This window comes from Polyodon spathula, chromosome 7 (genome assembly GCF_017654505.1).
Source record: "Polyodon spathula isolate WHYD16114869_AA chromosome 7, ASM1765450v1, whole genome shotgun sequence".
Taxonomy (NCBI): domain Eukaryota; kingdom Metazoa; phylum Chordata; class Actinopteri; order Acipenseriformes; family Polyodontidae; genus Polyodon; species Polyodon spathula.
Window position 1 is genome coordinate 26,476,827 of NC_054540.1, and position 20,987 is coordinate 26,497,813.

General features: G+C 37.4%; 1 protein-coding gene across 2 annotated transcripts in view; it reads right to left on the reverse strand.

Annotated features, from left to right (window-relative positions):
- Positions 1 to 8,517: 8,517 nt before the first annotated feature.
- Positions 8,518 to 20,987, reverse strand: part of LOC121318442 (UHRF1-binding protein 1-like) — a 41,222-nt gene continuing 28,752 nt past the window's right edge. The window contains exons 15-21 of one of the 2 annotated variants that reach the window (XM_041255126.1): positions 20,198 to 20,367; positions 17,280 to 17,440; positions 16,740 to 16,890; positions 12,381 to 12,622; positions 10,642 to 10,747; positions 10,124 to 10,326; positions 8,518 to 9,758 (exon numbers count right to left, since the gene is read on the reverse strand). In XM_041255126.1, coding sequence (XP_041111060.1) covers positions 9,636 to 9,758; positions 10,124 to 10,326; positions 10,642 to 10,747; positions 12,381 to 12,622; positions 16,740 to 16,890; positions 17,280 to 17,440; positions 20,198 to 20,367 — 1,156 coding nt within the window. In that variant the 3' untranslated portion in view covers positions 8,518 to 9,635. Of the gene's footprint in view, positions 9,759 to 10,123; positions 10,327 to 10,641; positions 10,798 to 12,380; positions 12,623 to 16,739; positions 16,891 to 17,279; positions 17,441 to 20,197; positions 20,368 to 20,987 lie in introns of those variants that run through there. The other variant, XM_041255127.1, reaches the window with a different exon arrangement.

Consider the following 20,987-nt stretch of genomic DNA (forward strand, 5'->3'; position numbering starts at 1 on the left):
ACTTTGAGTATTAAGTAATATTTTAAACTGCTGTACTTTTGTGTTACTTGTTTCATTTGCATTATGAACATTAGCAAAAATTGCCTAAAATGTAATCTTCCACGTTTGTATTACCTAATGTACCAGAAGAAGTGTTGTCTTTATATTCAGAACAGTACTCTGGAAATACATGGCGAATATTAACCTACAATCGGCTGCTGCCTCTTTTTAAACACAAAACACCAAATTAATTTACTCAGTGTGTCAATAGCGTGGTGGGTTAGTGAAATATACTCTGGAAGCACACTCCCATTGATTAATAACCCCAACACGAGTCAAAACAAATATAAATCAATCAATATGCTTTATAAATTATTGTAGTACACTGTACAGGAGTCAGTGAGGTTTATACTATAAAGCATATCAGCAAATGAAGATTGTTTTTTGCTTATATACAAGTCTGAATTCATTCAAAAGACCAAAATGTTTTGTAAGTCAATTGTCATATAAAATCAAGCAGTAGCCTCTTGATTCAATGGAAGAGGCCATTATATATAAACACTCCTAATACACAAACACTTGTGCTAGGCTAAATGTTAGCTGCATATGCTTTAGTCCTTGCTCTTCCCTGACAGGTGTTAATACTTGTGAATGGTTTGTAAACTGTCCTTTAGGAGAAAAAGTGAGCAAGGCAATATTCACAAAGCATTTACCAAAATCCTAAATTTGAACCTTATTTTTGTAAAAAGAGAAAAATAAATATCCAATGTTAAAGAAATCACCAAGGTGTATGTAGCAGCTGTTAAATGAAAACAATGGGAAGCCAGTATAGTCAATTATGTATCTTCGGTGCATTAACCATTCTGATGGCGTGGTGACATTGAAACTCAAGCACCCCCTGGTGCACAAACATAGGATGTTTCAATCTAGAATAAGTTAACACTTATTCTATTCTGTTGCTAAACCAAATTCACACACAATCATGTAAGAACCTCGAGATTCAACAGCAGCAGAAAGGGCTAAAGTCCCTACTGTGTATCTCAATGCCCCAGGTACAGCCGCAGGTCTTGTGGTCTACCATTCACCATTGTTTCCTGCAAACTATACAAGCTTGATAGCCAAGTTTGTGTAACACAAGTTTGACGCTCCACTGAGTTGTTGATACCAGCAATGTCACCAAGTCTCTGTTTGCAGTGTTTAAAAGCACCATATGCTGAGCAATTGCATGTTCCCTATGGGGAGTAATGTAAAAGGCTTTGCGGTTTTTGGAGTCTGTACCACTCTGGTTTCCAGGTCTCTATTGTAAAATATATTTTAATCTCAATGTGATTTCCGGGAAAAATAAAGGTTCACAACTAAATACAGCAAAGATTAAAACATTCCATATGAACAGAACTGGCCAGATTTGCTCAGAATGTCAGATAATGTTGGAGAGAGCAACAAAGTTCTTAAATTAAAACCAAGTCATTTACAATTTTGCAGTAGGTTAAAGTAAAGTTTTAGATCTAGTCCAAACAGACCACTAAGAAGTGAAAAGTGCACCTCTTAAGAGTTAAGGTATTTTATTTAACAGTATTTAAACAGCTTTAACACACATGTATGTCATTCAGTTAGCAGACAATTACCTACCTTTGTAATGGTGGAAAAAAGGCCATTCATGGGTTTAGAGAAGGAGGTTAAATTTCCACATTTTAAATCTCACATGCAGTCAATTATGAAAAGAAGTTTATTGATTATGCCTATAATTCTTTAAAATACATAACTAAAGTAATGCTTAATAAATGTGTAAAATACTTTGAGCATATTTACATATTAAAATACAGAATACACTTTATATGAAACATTAATTTGTATTAATTTCCACCGAGTACAGCGCAGCGTCAAGCACCACGCGCACCAAGCGCACGGAGTACCGTGCTGCACTACCCTATATATCGGTACAGCGACAATGGGCACTGTGTGCACCATGGTACCAAAGTAGCAAGGGCAGAGTCTTATGCACCACGGTATTAAAAAACACAGCGGCAGCTAAGCACAGTGACTACCCTGACCGCGTGGTCTCACGTCTGAGCAGAGAGTAGCATACAACAGGGGGACAGGGCCAAAGCCACAGCAGGCGATTGACTTAAACACACAGTAATAAAAACAGTTTTTAGAATACAAAAAACAGTTCAATATTACAGGACAGATAGGGCCGAGCACTCTGTCTATTGATTTGAGCGACCTGCACCAAGGTGAAGGCCCACGAAGACCATTTACGTCTCAACCCAACAACGAGGGAAGCCTCGGTGAGGAGTATATGGCCGGACCTGTGAAAGCAGCCTTGGAGCGGCTAGCGCTCTATGCGAGTACAGGGACTCATTCAGCTACAATCAAAACAAGGCCCAACTGTGGCCCTCAGACAGCTGGTGGCCAAAACTCAACAATGGGAACAAGTCATGCCCGGTCCCATGGAGTAATAGTGCTCTCTGACGTAAGAAGGGGTGAAACACACAATTCTTAACAATAATACTTACCATTGCTAAGATGGACAGACAGAAAGAAGCAGCCTGACACACTGAGCGCGCAGGTGCTGAAAGTCAGAAATAGAATAAAAAGGCTACAATTTTTTAAACTACTAATTCCGGGAAAGCGGCAATGCCAGCTTTCAGCACAAAGTGCAGGGGAACTAGCAGTAGCTTACACGGCACTTTTTATAAGCAGACATGGCTCAATGCAACACAGAGGTCTTTACTTACCAGTGTGAGAAGCGAAAGAGGATGATTCTTCCCCTGCGTGACGGTTAAGTGCCCTCAGGAGGCGGGACCGAGGACGTCGCTGGGGGAAGGGGGCCTATCGGCAGCTTTGACATAGGAGCTCAGTGACACCTACCAGTAGGCAGGAGTGTATCCCATAACGATGTTTGGTGGCCATCTTCGAATTGAAAGGGAACCTTTTTTTCAGGGCAGCGTTGTGATAGTACTATGATTTCTTGATAATAGAAACAACAGTTGATATTGGGATACTCAAATGCTTCCTTCTCCAGCTGTACGACAATAAATAATAGCAATCATCCTATGCCTAATCTTTTCATACTCTAAGAATGTTCACCTACAATCCAGCTTTTTCTAGAATTAGGTTTTGCATTGTCATATTGAAATTTCTAGCACCTTGTAGACAATATTATAGCATCAAAGGATATGCATACTTTTGAATTAGCATTTTCAGAGTTTTTAAATAAAAATTGCGTAAGTAAATAATTGTATTTTTCGTAACTTTTTTTTGCTACAAAAGTTTTCCTAAAATAGTTTGTTTTCAAGAAGTTTGTAGAAATTCTAAATTTCCATTGGGGTATATAAATGTCCGTCCATCCGTCCGTCCTCAGCTGCGACGGGTGCACACAATATTTAAAGCCAAAAGGATCTTAAACAATAATGCTTGAATGGAGTGTTTACAAATTCAGCAGTGTTGTATATCGTGGTGTAGTCCTAAATACAAATTCCTGTTTTATTTGTACATTGAACTTGAGGTATCATTTAATAGGTACATCTCTCATGCGATCGGTGCTGCCAGAGGGGTATGTCTGTAGAACGAAGGCTCCCAAAGCGTAGCTTTCACAGACTAGCTCACACAGGGTAGTGCTGCGTGTGCAACTCGTAATAGGCTTCATCATTATATGCTACAGCACGATCACATGATAAGGGTGATAAATTTACGTACTAAAACAAAGTTTATTTCAAAACAATAACCTAACCCTAACCCTAAGGTTAGTGGGGTATGGGCCATAACTTTGAATGTAGCCTCATGGCGTAGTTCGGGGGACACTGTAAAAGGCCCTCACCTGCTTTCCTCTCTCTCTTTCTCAGGCACTTATCCCGAAGCAACGGCGTTCTGCCCTTTCTGATCATATTCAGCTGGGGGAAGGGAAGCAGACGCATTTTCGGTATATCGGCTTTCGGGCGGGGCATGACTTGGCAGCTATCCCCCCAGCTGCTCCCAGTAACTGGCATTGTGCTCTCGCTGGTTTCTGGGCGGGGTTTGTGCAGCGCCGGGGATCCCCTCTAGCTGTACCATCTGTCAATCTCTCTTCCCTATTTAAGTTGTGCACTATTTCCTGCTGTTGTCTTTTGTTTTGTGTTGGTTTTCATACGCTGCAGGAACCTCCGCGTCGGAGTCTCTTCAAAATATCTGAGCTTCCCTGCGAGAGCTACGCTGTGTGAGCTACCCTACGAGTGCTATGCTGCGAGAGCTACCCTATGTGAGAAATCCTGCAGAGCTATGTCGTGAGCTACCCTGCGAGAGCTACCCTATTGTGAGCAATCCTGCAAGAGGTATGCTGTGTGAGCTACCCTGCGAGAGCTAGTCTGTGAGAGCTAAGCTGTGTGAGCTACCCTATCTGAGCTACCCTGCGAGAGCTACCCTACGTGAGCAATCCTGCAAGAGCTATCCTGCGTGAGCTATGCTGTGTGAGCTACCCTGCAAGAGCAATGCTGTGTGAGCTACCCTGCGAGAACTAACCTGTGTGAACTACTCTGCTAGAGCTACCCTGTGTGTTAGTTCTGCATCTATATACTCTTGGCCAGATTGGTTGTTTTCCAGCCCAGTTTGGCTTATTTTGAAAGCATCTAGCAGTAAATATTGTCATTTGTGGTTTGGTTATTTTTTTGGCTATTTCTATCATGCATGTTTCTAATCCTTTTGATTATAAGGTCATCACCACGATGCCCTGTGTAGTATAGCACGTCCTCACCCCCCAATTATGAATCACACAAACGCTGTTATTTTTAATTCGTTACCAATTTATCAGTACAAGAATTATAATTGTTTTTCAGTTTTTAAAAATAAATTATCTGGCGACAGTTCGGACAATTTCATTTTACACAACATTCTGAATAAAAAATTCCTGTACCTACAAAAAAAATTGCAAAGCAGATAAATAAATCAATGGTTTATAACATTACTTTCTGTGTTTTTTTTTTTTTTTAAGAAATGTGTATCAATATGTTTTGCTTTTGCAATATATATTAAATCTTAAATGTAAGTGCAATCTTTTAGCTGGTTTAAAAAAAACATAATCTGGTTACTTTTTGGCTGGTTACTTCCAAAATATGGTGGGGTGTTGCCCTTGATTAACCTCCCCAGGTAAGTCAGAGACTGGGAAAAAACATTGGCACACACTTCAGCCCACCAAATAGCTTAACATATTTTTTTCCTCCTGCAAATTTACAATGTTATCCCCAGAGTACAAAATGCCATACTAAGTTGCAAAGGCGTCGTTCATTCCAATCCCCGGGTCTCTGCACTGACCAAAATGACATCTATATAATGTATGATCATTGTGTTTTAAAAAGATGATTGTGTACACTTTTGCTGTGTTCTTTGTCATCATTTTTACCACAAAAAAGGATCAGCCTTCATAAAGTTGTACTGTAGTTTGTAACAGAAGTTCTTTATGTTCTCTTCATTGACTCACAAGGATGACTGACTGAATCAGATAATTGTACAGGAGATATTGTGTGTGACTTGACTCTACAAACATTTAAAATAGACGCTGGTTATCGGAGACTCCGATTCGGAGTGTACCTGTTGGAAAAAATGGAACGAGTAATAGCAGTTTGCTACGCATGTGGACTGGCAGAGCTATACTGGTGTTCTTTTCTGAAAAGAGACTAACATTGCATATAGCAGTCTGTTTGGTTCAAATTGCATGTACTGCTAACAATTGATAGAGCCCTTGCGCCTACAAGCTTCTTGCCCAACACTGACTGCAAGCTATAGCAGTGCTGTGGCCCAGAAGGGGCCAGGCTCTAAGACTTTTGGAATGCAAAGCATAGAGGGGCTAAGGCTCACAGAGACTACGGTTGGACCCAAAGGTTCTCAGGGAGAATAAGAGAATGCCACTAGACTCAAAGGGTCCCAAGCAATACAGAGAAATATGAACAAGGAAGATGACAAAAAACAGATGTATAGACCTTTTGGGGCACCAGGGGTCTGAAGAGGAATGCACTTTGCAATGGAATGCAAAGTTCAGAGGTCACCATACTAGACTACACGCACACACTAAATACATATAGTATATGGTAATAATGTGTTGTACCTTTGCTATTGGTTAAGTGTTAGAGAAAGAGGAGGTGGACCATTTATACAGAGGGGTATTTAATGTCATGCAAAAATTGTAAGAACGAGTAATCTGTTTGTCCAGACTCCCTGCATATTTCAATAAACCTAACAACCGATTGAAGAAATTTTCTTGAATCTGCTTACTCACCATCCATTTTTTTAAGTTACATCAGTATCATCAAAAGTGGCAGCTGGGCAATCTAACACAGATTTTTTTTGTTCCTAGTGCCTATTCACGGCAAGGCTCAGAAATAACAATTTGATTTCGGTCAGGCGCAATATAATTATTTTCATAACGGATCGATAAAGATTCTTAAGCTAATTCTTAAATCAAGGTTCTGCCTATAGAAAATAAAGTTCCATCTCGACTACACCACTGGTTGTATAATGGTACGTTCTCCTGAGTTTGAAACACAAAACCGAAGATAACTGTTTTGCCACTACCAGTTACTTAGTTGAATTGTTGATCGTGCCAGACATTTAGTGTCATTTAATCAGCTTTCCAAAATTGATGTCTGGCTCACATTCAGTTCAGCTTTAATAGTACGAAGAACATGCCATTAAAGGCTTCAAACCATTATGGCAAGTGAAACACATTGTGCACTATTTGGGATCTCTTAGATTTTGTTGATTTGTTATGATTTCATTTTGAATATGTTCAAAACCAACATATGAATGTTGGGAACAAAATTATAAATGTCACACAGCATGTCATACTTGGCAACATTCCATTTTGAATACGCGTATTTACAGGGTTGCTTGAGTATGGGACAAGAGTATGGGGGAATGCAACTTGGCAGGTAGCAACAGTGGACAATAGCAAAGAGAAGGATGGCTGACACTTTGGGCCAAATTCACTAAGCATTTACTCCAGTGGTCAGCCCTGGTTTGGGGTACTGATTGTATTCTGCACAAATTTATAGGTGAACTCAACTACACTGCAGTGTACATGTGTTCACACAAACTGAAAATGAGGATGTCGTGCCCATAGAAAAAAAGCATAGTTAATCATGGGGGCCGAACTCAGGAAAGATTTTTCTGAACAGAAACAAATATGAACATAATTTAGATCTTTTATGAAGCATCATGTAATCAAACAATCTACCAAATGGTATCACAAAAGTCTACCGGATGCCATAATAGTAGTGCAGTATTTCATGATAGATTTCGAAATGTCAGTTTTAAATCGTCAGTTTTTTGTTAAGTATATGGAAAATTAATGTGCACCACGTACACCATGCACCGCGTGCACCGACGCTGCGTGCAAAGCTTGTACCAAACATTGCGTGCACCGAGCACCGCGGGTTACCGCTTGCACTGCATTCTGGGTGCACTGATGCACCGAGTACTGCGTTACAAAAAACAGTTCAATATTACAGGACAGATAGGGGAGAGCACTCCGTCTATTGATTTGAGCGACCTACACCAAGGTGAAGGCCCGCACAGCCTGTTTACGTCTCAACCCATCAACGAGGGAAGCGTCGGTGAGGAGTATATGGCTGGCCTGGCAAAAGCAGCCACAGAGCGGCTAGCGAGCTACGCAAGTACGGGGACGCATTTAGCTATAATCATAACAAGGCCCAACCGCGGCCCGCAGGCGGCTGGTGGGCAAAACTCGGCAAGCCCGGTCCCGTGGAGTAATAGTGCTCTCCGAAGTAAGAAGAGGTGAAAACACACACAATTCTTAATAATACTTACCATTGCCAAGACAGATAGAAAAAAAGAAGTAGCCTGACACACCGAGCGCGCAGGTTCTGAAAGTCAGAAACAGAATAAAAAGGCTACGATTTTTAAACTACTGATTCCATGAAAGCGGCAATGCCAGCTTTCAGCACAAAGTGCAGGGGAACTAGCAGTAGCTTACGCGGCACTTTTTATAAGCAGACAGGGCTCAATGCAACACAGAGGTCTTACCAGTGTGAGAAGCGAAAGAGGATGACTCTTCCCCTGAGTGACGGTTAAGTACCCTTGGGAGGTGTGACTGAGGATGTCACTGGGGAAAGGGGGCCTATCGGCAGCTTTGACATAGGAGCTCAGTGACACCTACCAGTAGGCAGGAGTGTATCCCATAACGATGTTTGGTGGCCATCTTCGAATTGAAAGGGAACCTTCTTTCTTTCAGACTGAGGCAGCGTTGTGACAGTACCATGACTTCTTGATAATAGAAACAACAATTGAAGTTGGGATACTCAAATGGTTCCTTCTCCAGCTGTATGACAATAAATAATTTTCTGCCTATAGTCTTCAGATAGCTCTTTACTTTTTCCCCATATTGACTTGGTGGTAATGACAGCAATCATCCTAATTTCTAGTACCTTGTAGACAATATTATCATAGCATCAAAGGATATGAATACTTTTGAATTTGCATTTTCAGAGCTCTGAAAAAAATTGATTAAATAAATAATTGCAGACATTTATTTCTTGTAAAATTTTCCTCATCCACAAAAGTTTTCATAAAAATGTTTGTTTACAAGAAGTTTGCAGAAAACATAAATTTCCACTGGGGCATGCGTCCGTCCATCCGCCCGCCCTTCAACACAAGAGTATACGCCTGTTTATGTACATATGTATGAGAATCCTGTTGTAATAAGTATTGTATGTATGCAGTTCAAATCACTCTTTGTTAACATTATTTTCCACTAGTAATTAACATATCTGTTATAATTGGACAATGCCAGTGAATTTAACATCAGTGAACCCAGATGTATACAGCAAACATTTACACACATGCACATGTAACACATGCAATCACCAGTCACCTGTTTAAACTGTAACAAAAAGCAGAAGTAAAACTGTTGAACAAAAAGAAAAAAGACAAATCAAGCAAACATATGTTATAGATAGGATTTAGTTTGGATTATCTATGTAGCAGTAAATGAGGATTCCTGTTTACATTTATATACACTTATATAAATTAAAACTGTCCCTTTCAGCAAACCACTTTTTACACTTATAAAAATATGCAATGCTCTGTCAGTCTAAATCAGTTTTAATGTAATAAAAATGTAATGAAATGTTGGTTATAAACTAAAAGATTTATGCAGTATTATCATTCTGCATCGTGGCAAACGCAACACATACACAAAATCAACAGCATAGCACTGCAGTACATCATTCTTGAAAACTAATCTCACTATGACATTAACAGTTTTTAGAAATGACAATTAAGAGCAAATAACTTTTTTTTTTTTTTTTAATTAGAGATGCATGATTTTTTTTTTTTTTTTATTACAGTGCAAACTGTCGTTTGAAAGACATTCTCTGGACATTACAAATAATTGTATTTTACATTCTAACGATCATACATATCCACTGCAGGAAACTGTCTTAATAAAAGTACTTCATCTGTATCTACTTCCCAATGTGACATCCACACTATGCTGTCTGAATGCACCTGTCCCTGTTTGCATATTAAATCACACCACTTTGTTCAATGCTCTTCATGACTGATTTTACTACCATAAGTCCCCACTAACTAGTAAATACAATACACTTGTTCATCTTTCCCTTCTTGGTTCTGAAAACTTTTGTACTTGTACATGTAAGCATTTGTACTTAGCTACTGCTAGACATCCTTTTGATTTGATGAAGTAAGCTGTCTTTCTCCATGTGAGCTTCGGCAAGTGCCAACTTCGCCTTTGACAGTTCCTGCTTCAAACACTCATTTTCTTCAAGGAGCTGTAATAATGACACATACATACATATATATATATATATACACACACACACATATATATATATTGTTTTAAAGTATTAATTGTACTTAAAACAGAAGTATTAAAAAAACACCACCACCACATAAGCACTTGTGGTACATTTACTGTATGTATACATTTCCATGTACTGTTTGGTCAAATTAGTCTACATTGCAGTAGATGCTAAATGCTACTAAGGATGTGCAGAAAATGAACGATCACACGATTCACCGGTTGGCATTGCTACATGCAAAATACCATTAAAATAAAATATTACATATTGAAATAAATGGCGTATACAGAATTTTACCAGAAACATTCAGGACTATACACACAAAGCTTTCTCACCTGTTTTTTTTGCAAGTCAGCCGAGCTTTTTGTGCTTGCTTGTTCTTGTTTTTTTGGTGACTGAACAGGAGGGCAAGGCCTTTCTGGTAATGTTTGTGTGGCTTGGGACACAATGCTCATAGTCCTCTGTTTCTCTGGAACATTGCTAATCTCACATTGAGACCTGACTTCCATTTTCTTTTTTGGACTGGAAGTTTCATCAACTATATTAAAAATAAAAAATAAAAAATAAAAATATATATTGTCACCTGCTGAAAAAAAAAAAATGAGCCTCAACATACAGTACATTGTTTTAGACTTTAGAAGAGAAATGTTCACTGATGCCTTAGAACAGTGGTTTTCAACTGATTCATTGCAATGATATCTTCAATGCCGTGTATAATTGAAGATGTTATACAACATCGCCAGTGGTTCCACCAGATTGGATATACAATGTCCAGAAAGTTTTGCTCTGGATTAAGGCTAAAGGAACATCCTCTCCCAATCTCTCTGTGTGAGATTTAATTAAAAATACATACCACCAAGAGAGAAGGAGCCGTCATCGTTCCTCTGTACTAAAAGGTTCTTGATGTGCAGTGCCATTGGTGCTGGCTGGGTACCTGATGGGTTTACACGACTGTCATCCTTTCAAGAAAGAGGGGGGAGGATGCTTACACTTATTTAGACCTAAGCTTCTAATGAAAACAGACATACATATTTATAGTAGTAAAAGCATAAAGTTGTACAGCAACAATATTTGTTAACCCCCTTATCGTTTTATAGTTTTTGCAATCATGGATTATAGATGAATAGTTCTAGTTCTTTGGTTCTTTTATATAAATTATTCTAACAGGTTGTTTTCCCATTTTTTGTTTGATATTAGAAGAATACACAGGATGACAAAATGCAGTACACTAGATTCAACGATTATGAATGGAATCAGAATGATATAAACTGAAAATTCTAACTATCCCAAATGATAATGCAAATTGTTCTACGGAATGCAAAATCAAATTATAATTAAACAGAAATTTGGTAAACATTACATTATAGCTGTTATTTGGTACAACCATCAAAAGCAAATTATGTGAATAAATACAAAAATATAAAAGCATAGCTGTTGTCATTTTTCTAAGTGAACGATTACTTATTTACAGGACATCTATTGACAGGTAATGTTCTTGAGCTACAAAAGGACGATATACATGGACCTTTCACGTACAGTAATGCTACTGAAGAGGTGAAACATTATTCTTTGTTCACAAGGTTATTTATAAATAGCGGAGCTGTTGTATCTGTGATGTCTACTTTCATAATTCTCCTATGACAAATATACTGTTTCTTAATACATTAGATTTGGTTAAAATAAATAAATAAATAAAATTGCCAGTTGAATTCTGGGAAACAGAATAGTTTTTATCACAGCATTTAACAAAAAAAAAACAAAAAAAAAACACCATCTTTCAAGATATAAAATGGATGAACAGCATAAACTGCAATATACAGTCACCCAAACCATATGGACACTAAAGGATGTTTATATGAACACAGTTCCGCTCTCCAATAATAATACTAATTTCCTGTATAAAATAAAACAATATATAGATAAGGTTAGTCATTGCTCACCCCCCCAAAAAAAGAAAAAAAAAAATCAACACACGTTTACCATTAACCCTTTGCTTTGCAGTTCATTTATTCAACGCTCGTCAGGTCCAATTTATTTTCACACGCGCTGTTAATATTTTTCCCTCCCTCCAGAGTAAATCGGGTTTACAATGCATTGAATCGAAAAATGACTCAGTACTGTATCTACAGCCACGCCCCACCCCTTTTTCGCTGTATTTTTCATATACCTCTTTATAGACGTGCACACTGATAAATCCTCTCCTGATCACTTATTTTATCACCAAACTCCTGAACTCCTGGATGCAGAAGCAGCTACTTCCTTTGTTATGTCCGTGTTATCTCTGTAGTGGATGGAGCTATTAGATGCACCCTTTTTTTCAGTTTCATTCGGCCATTGAAAGGTTTTCTCTGCTTTTTCCAGAGAAAAAACTACTAGAGACCTGTGCTTTTTACATCTTTTTGATGATGTCTGACAGGGTCTGACATTGGACGGGAAAGGGAAAATTGTAATGTCGGACCTGGTCCGATATAGGACTGCAAAGGGTTAAAATGAACTTGAATATGCTATGTATTATTATTTTTAATCAGTACGGGAAATTAAAAATAATAAAAAAACTATTAGAACTAAAACAGACAAATATATTTGTCCTACCTTCAAATTAATGCTTGTATTCGAAACTGTAATTTTCATTGGAACCACGTCTGAAACGGAATCTCCCTCTGTAAACTGCCCTAGGTTCACGATAGAAGACATCAGCAAGTCAGCGCTGAAGTTGTCCAGCTCACACTGCAGGAAGTGTGGGGAATGTGCTGCAGCGTTAGGTTCGCTTCCCATTCGCACTCTCACTTCTGGACATGCTTTTCTGTGCTGAAGCAACGAGGAGTGATCAGAACCTAAAAAGGAAGCGAGACAAGAAAATTACATTTTACTGCCCATTTGGTTATCATTGAATAAATACAGTTATATAATAGTTACTTTGGGTCTCATGAAAAATAAATTACATTTAAGCATTGGGCAAAACAAATTACAAGAAAATGAAAATAATAAAAACATTAGTCTTTTGGGAACTTCAAATATAAATATAGCATTGCTTTATCTCACACAATTCAACTTTTAAGTTAAAAGTTAAGTGAATGAAGTACAATGATAAGTAATGTAGGGACTGATTTGGGCCATCTTTAATTACAGTTTGTAGAATGGGATTACTGAGAGAGCACGTATTTACAGTTTAGCTCTGGTTTTGAGGGCAGCTAGCAAATTAACTTTGCCCTATATAAAAACTGACAACTCAATTTTAAGCTTTTTTCTTATTTCAAGCATTCTGTAGCTGCAATCTATTAGGGTGAAACATTAGAACTTGCTATAGAAAAATGCATTTCTTTTCAAACACTTTGGAATTTTCAATTCCCTTTTAAGAAATTATCTTTTGAAGGTCAAGCCAGATTCCATTATCTTTGAATTTTTTTTTTCTTCCATTTATTGAACACAACACAAAAATGGCAAGTATGATCTGGTCTGATGGTGTTTATATAGTTTTAGTACAGCAGTGCTGGATGGTTGACAAAGTGCTCCCTGAATTAGTATCAGAATAAACATTACCACGCCATGTGGTTCTCATGTTATTTGTGTACACTTCCATCTCATCTCAACAAGTCATTGCTACGTTAGCCTCAGATTCTAACGGTCTCTCTCTCTAAAATTAGGCCCTGCTTTTGAGATAGTCTACCCAACTTAAGTGTATGTCGTTTTAGTGTACATCTGTGGTGGAATGTCCCGCCCCTTTATGTTTATTAAGTGTTTTATGTTGTATGTAGTGTGTTAATGTTGGCGTTTATGTATAAAACACATGGGATATAAAAATATGGGTTACGAGCACAAGTGTTTAAAATGTATATCTGTATTTAGGCACAAGGAATTGCACAGCACTTCACGTGCAGGTAAAATAATGCGAGCACGGGGAATTGCACCTTTTATTAATTCACGTGCAGTTGTACCTAGACTCCAACTGAACGATTGATTAGCAACACAGCCTCGGTACAGATGCTTAAAAACTGCATGTTTTCACTCACGAACACACAACCCTGAGTGTGTGGAGAACGGGACAGAGAAGGAGAGAGTGTTAACAATTGCTATTTCGTGCTGGAAGCTCCAGCACGGTACTTGTTTTCTGTCCGTCCACTTTGTTTGTTTGTTTGTCTGTCTATTTACTTTGGCCAACGAGCCCTTTACTTTCAGTCGTGTGTTTTGTTTACAACTTTTGTTTCTTATTATTTAATAAATATACTGACCGCGAAAGCGTCTCAGTTTTCATCTGCCAGTCCTGGTTGTGGAGTCTATTTCTGGTCTGACATCACCCCTGCAAAGCCATCCTGATCACAACATCTCATAGTGTATTCAAATTTCAAAATCCAAAACCATTACCAATGTTGCATCATTAAAATGGATCCAATTTAAGTGTATTATAAGCGTTTATTCCTGTTTTAATATATAGCGGTGATACTTATTTAATAGATTTTTTATACAGCTAACTCAGCACATGCATTGTGCACCGACTTAAAAATGTGCAGTCCCGTTGTCAGGAACGTAAACGCTATCAATACAGTTCCACACCAAAATGTCTGGCAAAAAAAGAAAATGAAACACTCTTTGTTAAGAGGCTGCAAAGGACTATAATGTGCTAAAATGAACACAGCATTTGTTTTAGGTACATCAATAATGATTTCTGTTTAGCTTTCAAGTAAGCTACAATTATACAGGCAGTTTTCAGAATGACCAATTAAGTAACAATTATTTCCATTTAATTCTTGAAAGTAAAAAGGGGTATTGTGAATATGCATCACTGTTCATGGTTTAACATCTAAATAAAATACGTTATGAACCGATGGTTCTGTGTTTTCTTATTCAAGTAAAATAATGAATTGTTGGCTTGAATTAAGTCTCAAAGAAAACAGTAAACTTAGGACTGTGTCATAATGCATTTTGTTACTGTTAAAGTAATATTTTATAAGAAATGTGATTGCACATCACCAACCTGCTTAAGTGTATACTTAGTTTAAGTGAATAAAATATTCATGATAAATAAGTTACACACAAAGGGACAGACTGTATTAATGTATGTTAAGGCGGAGACACCAGAACTATACCAGTATTGACAGCTTAGCTTCTGTAAGTTGCCTTATATAAAACTGTCTGCTAAATAGCTATTATTATTATTATTATTATTATTATTATTATTATTATAATAATAATAATAATAATATACTGCTAATACAGTTATCCATTATTACCCAACTCACTAAGTTATGCTTAAGTTTAAGCCAAGTATAATTAAATAGCTTGCTCCTGAACATGTACAAAATTGTAATACTGTACCTCTATGTTAGGTGTGCCAGTGCTCTGGCTCTGGAGACACACAGACCTATTCTTGATGACTATCACAGTATCATGCTGTTTAAGCTTGTGCTTGTTTGTTTTAAATAGTTCAGTTAGGTTGAAGCAGTATGTTTAACATGCACTTTGTTACTGCAATATTTCAGTAGGTGACATTTTTGTATTACAGTTTACACTTCCTGCTCTACTTGGTTGTGGTTTTTCTTTGCAAAGTAAATTTAGAATTGTTTAACGTATGTTGCTAAACCACACTAATTTTTTTTCAACTTTTATTCCTACACATTCCTGTGTGGTTAAAATAACTTTATACATGGAGACAGCAGCTAACGTGTATTCTTAAAATCCCCTTACTGTGCAGCACAGTCTGCGCTCTTGAATTAAACAGACCTGAAAATAAGGATCTCTGCTGCCATCCGGACCTATGCCGGCTTAAGTGTTGTAATTGTAAATGAGGCTTAGAAGTGTAATAATTATTATGCGATACAAAAACCACTTTACCCCAACTAGTTTTAAACACCTTGCCCCCCAAATTAATTCTGTGGACGCCCATGGATTTAACGAAAAAACACATAAAATGCAGTATTTATTTTCAAAGGGATTACAGTACCTGCTCATGACAAGACACAAGATATGTAAATATAATATTATTTTTAAACATGCCTTCTCTAGTCTAGCGCCAACACTCCTATTTTATAAAGATTCCTTCATCTGAATCAGGACATTTGCATACCATATAAAACCTCCTTGAGTCGTTAAATCAGCATCATGGTAGTGTGCAAGCGATTTGTTGCAGGTGAGACAAGAGGTTTACCACTATTTTCAGTGAAAGCAAACTCTTCCTCTCAGTTTTCATCCTCATACTTTTGTTTATTACTAGTGCAGGGTTTACTCAATGCCATTGTCTCCACAAAATGAACGAGCACATTAATCAAAGTTACGAAATTTACTTTAAAGTGCACAGCAGGTGTTTTGAAAATCTGTGTTACCCAGAAATCTGAGCTACTTGCGCAAACTACACCTGCGTGACTTTTTTTTTTATTATCAGTCATATTATATATTAACCAAATCATTTTGAGGTGAAATGCTATTTTTCAGGATAAATCTACCAATCTGTGCTACAGGGATGCCCATTTTGAGGGGGAGGTGCAGATTTTCGGAACACCAGCTTTCACTCCAGGTGATCGAAACAAACATGCGCCCGTGTCGAAGGTCCTAAGTGAAGAAATGCCCTTGCAGTGAACATGCAGGCTCAAAGAAAGAAGAGAGAAAAAGAATATAAAACATGAATGAAACAGAGAGCATAACAATCACATTTTTTACTTTCTCCTCTTTATTCTTCTTCTCTTTCTTCAGTTCATTTGAGCCGCAAAGTGGGCGTCATCCAGCATTTCACCCGGAGCTGCACTGGAAGTGCCCAGGAGCCGCAGTTTGGAAACCTTGGCCATATATGTTCTACAAATGTGCGTGGTTTTATTTTATTTATTTATTTTAAGAGATTAAAATGTTAGTGTGGCAATACATGAATAAAATAACAAAATCTCTGACTAAAGCAACATTGTGTAAGGTTCTGTGATGCTGTTCGTTGTTTTTCAGTGCAGTGCTGCCGAGAGATGTTCTTACCCATGCTGCGGTTGCCGAGATACTGTCTAACACTGACATTTCCCAGTTGACTTGGAATCACTCGGTTGATCTGGAGGCAAACAGCTGTACTGTCACCCTTGATGTCGACTCCGCAGTTAACCCCAAATATTTTAAAAACCACCACAGACATCTTTAAAAAAAGGAAATCAATGTAAAAACAGTCCTCACTGCCCATTCTCTTCTGAACAGCATATCAGCAGTAACAAACTGGGTTTACACTAATTATTAACTCCACACTGCTTTCTAGTGCTGAATTATGCATAGGGGTCTATATATTAATCCAGCTGGGATTTCCCCATAGGGGTGATTTATAGACCAACTTATTAATATTACTCAATACAATATAGATACAGTGAAATGCAGTTTACGGAAAAAAAAAAAAAATCAGGTTTATGAATGTTAAGGTAAAACCCATAAAGTTTTACATTTAATGTTGACCAATGAAATAAGCACCTTTAAAATTGACTCTTGCATATAAGCACAAAGATTTTATTGATTTTAGACAGATCATCATCTTACCAAATCTTTAGTGTTTTCTTCTATACTCTGAGAAGCAGCACTGATTGCATCTGGTGACATTCCACCTTCGTTTCCTAGTGCCTCATTTGCACTTTCAGCAGGGCTCTGGTCACTCATGGTGTCTTTGAAACCAGATACTGAAATATCTTCTGAGATTGCATCTGTAATAAAGCAGCTCTGTTGCAGCACATATTAGGAGAAACCTGACAATCTATATTTTAATTTTAACATGTTGCCAAAAGGGTTAAATAAATAAATAAATTATATATACACACACACATATGTATATACAGTGGCTTGCAAAATATTCAGACCCCTGACAAATTCTCTCTTATTACCGACTTACAAATGGTACATTGAAATTTCGTTCAAAAAAAAAAAAAAAAACTGAAATATCTTGCTTGCATAAGTATTCAACCCCTGTGCTGTGGAAGCTCCCAGTTTGCACTGATGAAAGAAACTGCCCTAACGAGGACACAGGACAATATCTTGCTTAAGCAAGCAAGATATTTCAGTTTTTTATTTTTCTTAAAAATATTTCCCAACATAAAACCAATGTCACCTTACAATAATTGATTTTGAGTTTAAGTGTTTAAAAATAAAACATCGAACAGAACGAAATTGCAATGTACCATTTGTAATTCAGTAATATGAGGGAATTGGTCAGGGGTCTGAATACTTTTGCAAGGCACTGTGTGTATATATATATATATATATATATATATATATATATATATATATATATATATATATATATATATATATATATATATATATAGACACACACACACACACACACACAACACACTCCAGAGAAATTACTAGTTAGGCAGCTTAATATCAAAACAGCAATTTAACTATTAAATGAGTAATCCAAGTAAGCACATTTTCAACACCACCAAACAGACATGAGAAAGACATGCATAAATGAATGTACTTTCTGCTCCGAGCAGGATGTAACATAACTAGAAATACATCCTTTTTGATCCAGAGTGTGGTGCCATTCATTCTGGAAATGTGAGACACTAGAGGCTACTTTGATCCAGTAGGTAAAAATACATCTGCATGTTCTATTTAACACAGGTCCTGTTACCATGCAATAGAATGCACAACACAGCATAATACAGCAAGAGAATCTGACTTTTGCAAAAGACATTGTTCACCATGGCTTACACAGAACACTGCTACAAGCAATGGATGCATATCCATTAGTCCCCCGTGAAAACCATGGCAAATTTTTCCAAATTCTGCAGCAAGGGTCCATGACTTCTGCAACAGAAATTCTTGAATTCTGCGGTAGCCTTTTAAAAGTTAAAACCAATCCACTTCTTTGTCAATTTCTTTTTTTTATAGGCCTGTTTTCAAAGTTTATTATAATATATGCTATAACAGTAGCAGAATGTATACACAAAAACATTTATTGAAACTTTAATAACTTTTAGTACTTCTAAAAACAAAATTCTGAGGCCACCGTCAGCAGGTAGAAAAGTAAAATAAATGATCAAATCAATCCTGGCGTTTTGCAATTTTAAACCTTTACTGCTATGAACAAAAAATACTTTGAAAGTGAACAACTGCAACTAGAAGCAATACTGCAAGTATTTTGTTCAATTCCCTCAAATGTCATATTCCTTCAAATAGTGTTGATTCTGAATAAAACTGACTGAAAGAAAAATAAAAAAATAAAAATTTAAAAAGTGTTCTTCATTTTCTCAGGACTGTGTCAGGTGTTTAAAGTTCTGCTTTCCCACTGAAGTAGTGGAAACAGAGGGCTCTGATTGTTTCTTCAGAAAGTCCCTGGCGCCAATCAGACACTATGAGGTTATGGAGACTGAAGCTACTTTCAGCATCTGCTGAATTTGTCAGAGTTTATGTACTTCGCACTTTTCAAGTGGGATGTTCGCTTCTGAAGACATTTCAACCCATGCATGGCAGACTGCTACATGGTCCTGGCGAGATTCCATTGAGCGCTGAAATTAACTAGTTAGTGTAGTTTGCCTTGCTGCAGTTTCTTTCCCTTTAGTTACATTTCAGAGATAGGAATTAGACTTTAAATGAGCAGCGATCGTTGATTTCCTCTGATGTGCAATAACAGTCTGCAAAACAGTTTACCCCCGTCCTCATACAAGAGCCTTGGGTATTCCTGAGCAGAATCAGCTGCTGTTTTATTTCCTAAGTGGCTTTTGCCTCCAGACACATTTGAGCTCTTAACAAATGTATCCATTTTAGCTGAGGATTTTAATAGCCACAAGATGTCAGTGTCTAAAATGAGTCGTTTGTTTTTCCTAAGAACGGGTTGAGCAAGATAAACAAAGCATAGGTATTCAAAAATCTCACTGCGCCACCTTGTGGAATGTTTAAAAAACATGAATTTGGTCATATGAATACTAGTTAGGCTTGTTGCCATGGAAAATCAATAATTCTGCAACCCAGGGTGCATTCCCTGAAAATCGCACCGCGATCCGCAATCGCGTTTTTCACTGGGGACTAATCCATGAAGCTGCCAGGACTACATAATGGTCTGGTTCTCTATTACCATAAATGTGGCATAGTGTATCTGGATGAAAAACAGATAAGCCTTTGACAAACTACCCAGCTAAAATCTCTTCAAAATGGGTGTCTGGTCAATTTAAAAACATAAAATAATGGCAATAACCCAATTGTAGCAATTTATATACACAATCTTGACTGGATGATACACTCTTGTTGCCCATAAAAGTTAATAAAACGTCCATCACCCCTGCTGTGACACTATGACTACTGACATCTAGTGATAACATAAGAGCTTTATTACAAAACTATGTGAGGACCAATCCTTTTGAATGATCAATTTTAACTGATGTTGATTGTAAATGGAACAATAAACACATCAAAATGATAAATTATGCAGCATGCAGAACATTTTACTGTTCAGGTACCTCTGTCAGTGAGAATAATGCTGTCGCTCCCATCACTTTCCAACATGTGCTCCTCTAGCAAGTTACTGTCAATGGAGATGTTGCCAAGGGAATGCAAAGATGGACTTCTCTTCACATTCTTGTAAGACACAGAGAAACTTGACTGTGAGCGTTCCTTTATAAGTTTTCCACTGGAAAACGAGAAGAACAAAATCTGAATTCCTTTAAATACTGTACAGTAAATACATATATTTCCTGTTTAGTAAACACTGTCTTTACAAGTTCCAAAACTTCTTACTCCTTCACAGCTTTTTTCTGTTCTGCAATTACTTCCTTTTCTAAGTGTATACCAACTTTTTTTTAAAACAGTTTTTCTGTATTGAACATTGACAGCTGAACTCACTAACAAAAAGTCACAATCTTTCTTCAGACAAAGAGACAGAAGAGGTAATTCAATAGCTGTTTTATCATCCGGAAATACTCTTGGAAACAACAGACAGAAAGCTGTAGGAATCTCACGAATCCAGGTCATGAAAGTTGTGATCTTTAGCCTGCTTTGCCGCAGTCACTGTACTGGATGATCAGACGAAGGTTTGATTGGTTAAACAGTGAAAAGGTGTAATTTGTTCTCACAAAGTGCTCCAATATTCAGCTGCAGGCTCAGACCTGAACGTAGGAATGATTATGCCTTGATAGCTTCACAAAACAATCAGAAGAACCACTTGTTATGTTAAGTGCAAATAGAACTTGTGTCTAAGGAGTGTGTTTTAGGTGTAGCCATTTTAAAATGTGGAGGGGTTAAAATGTCTTA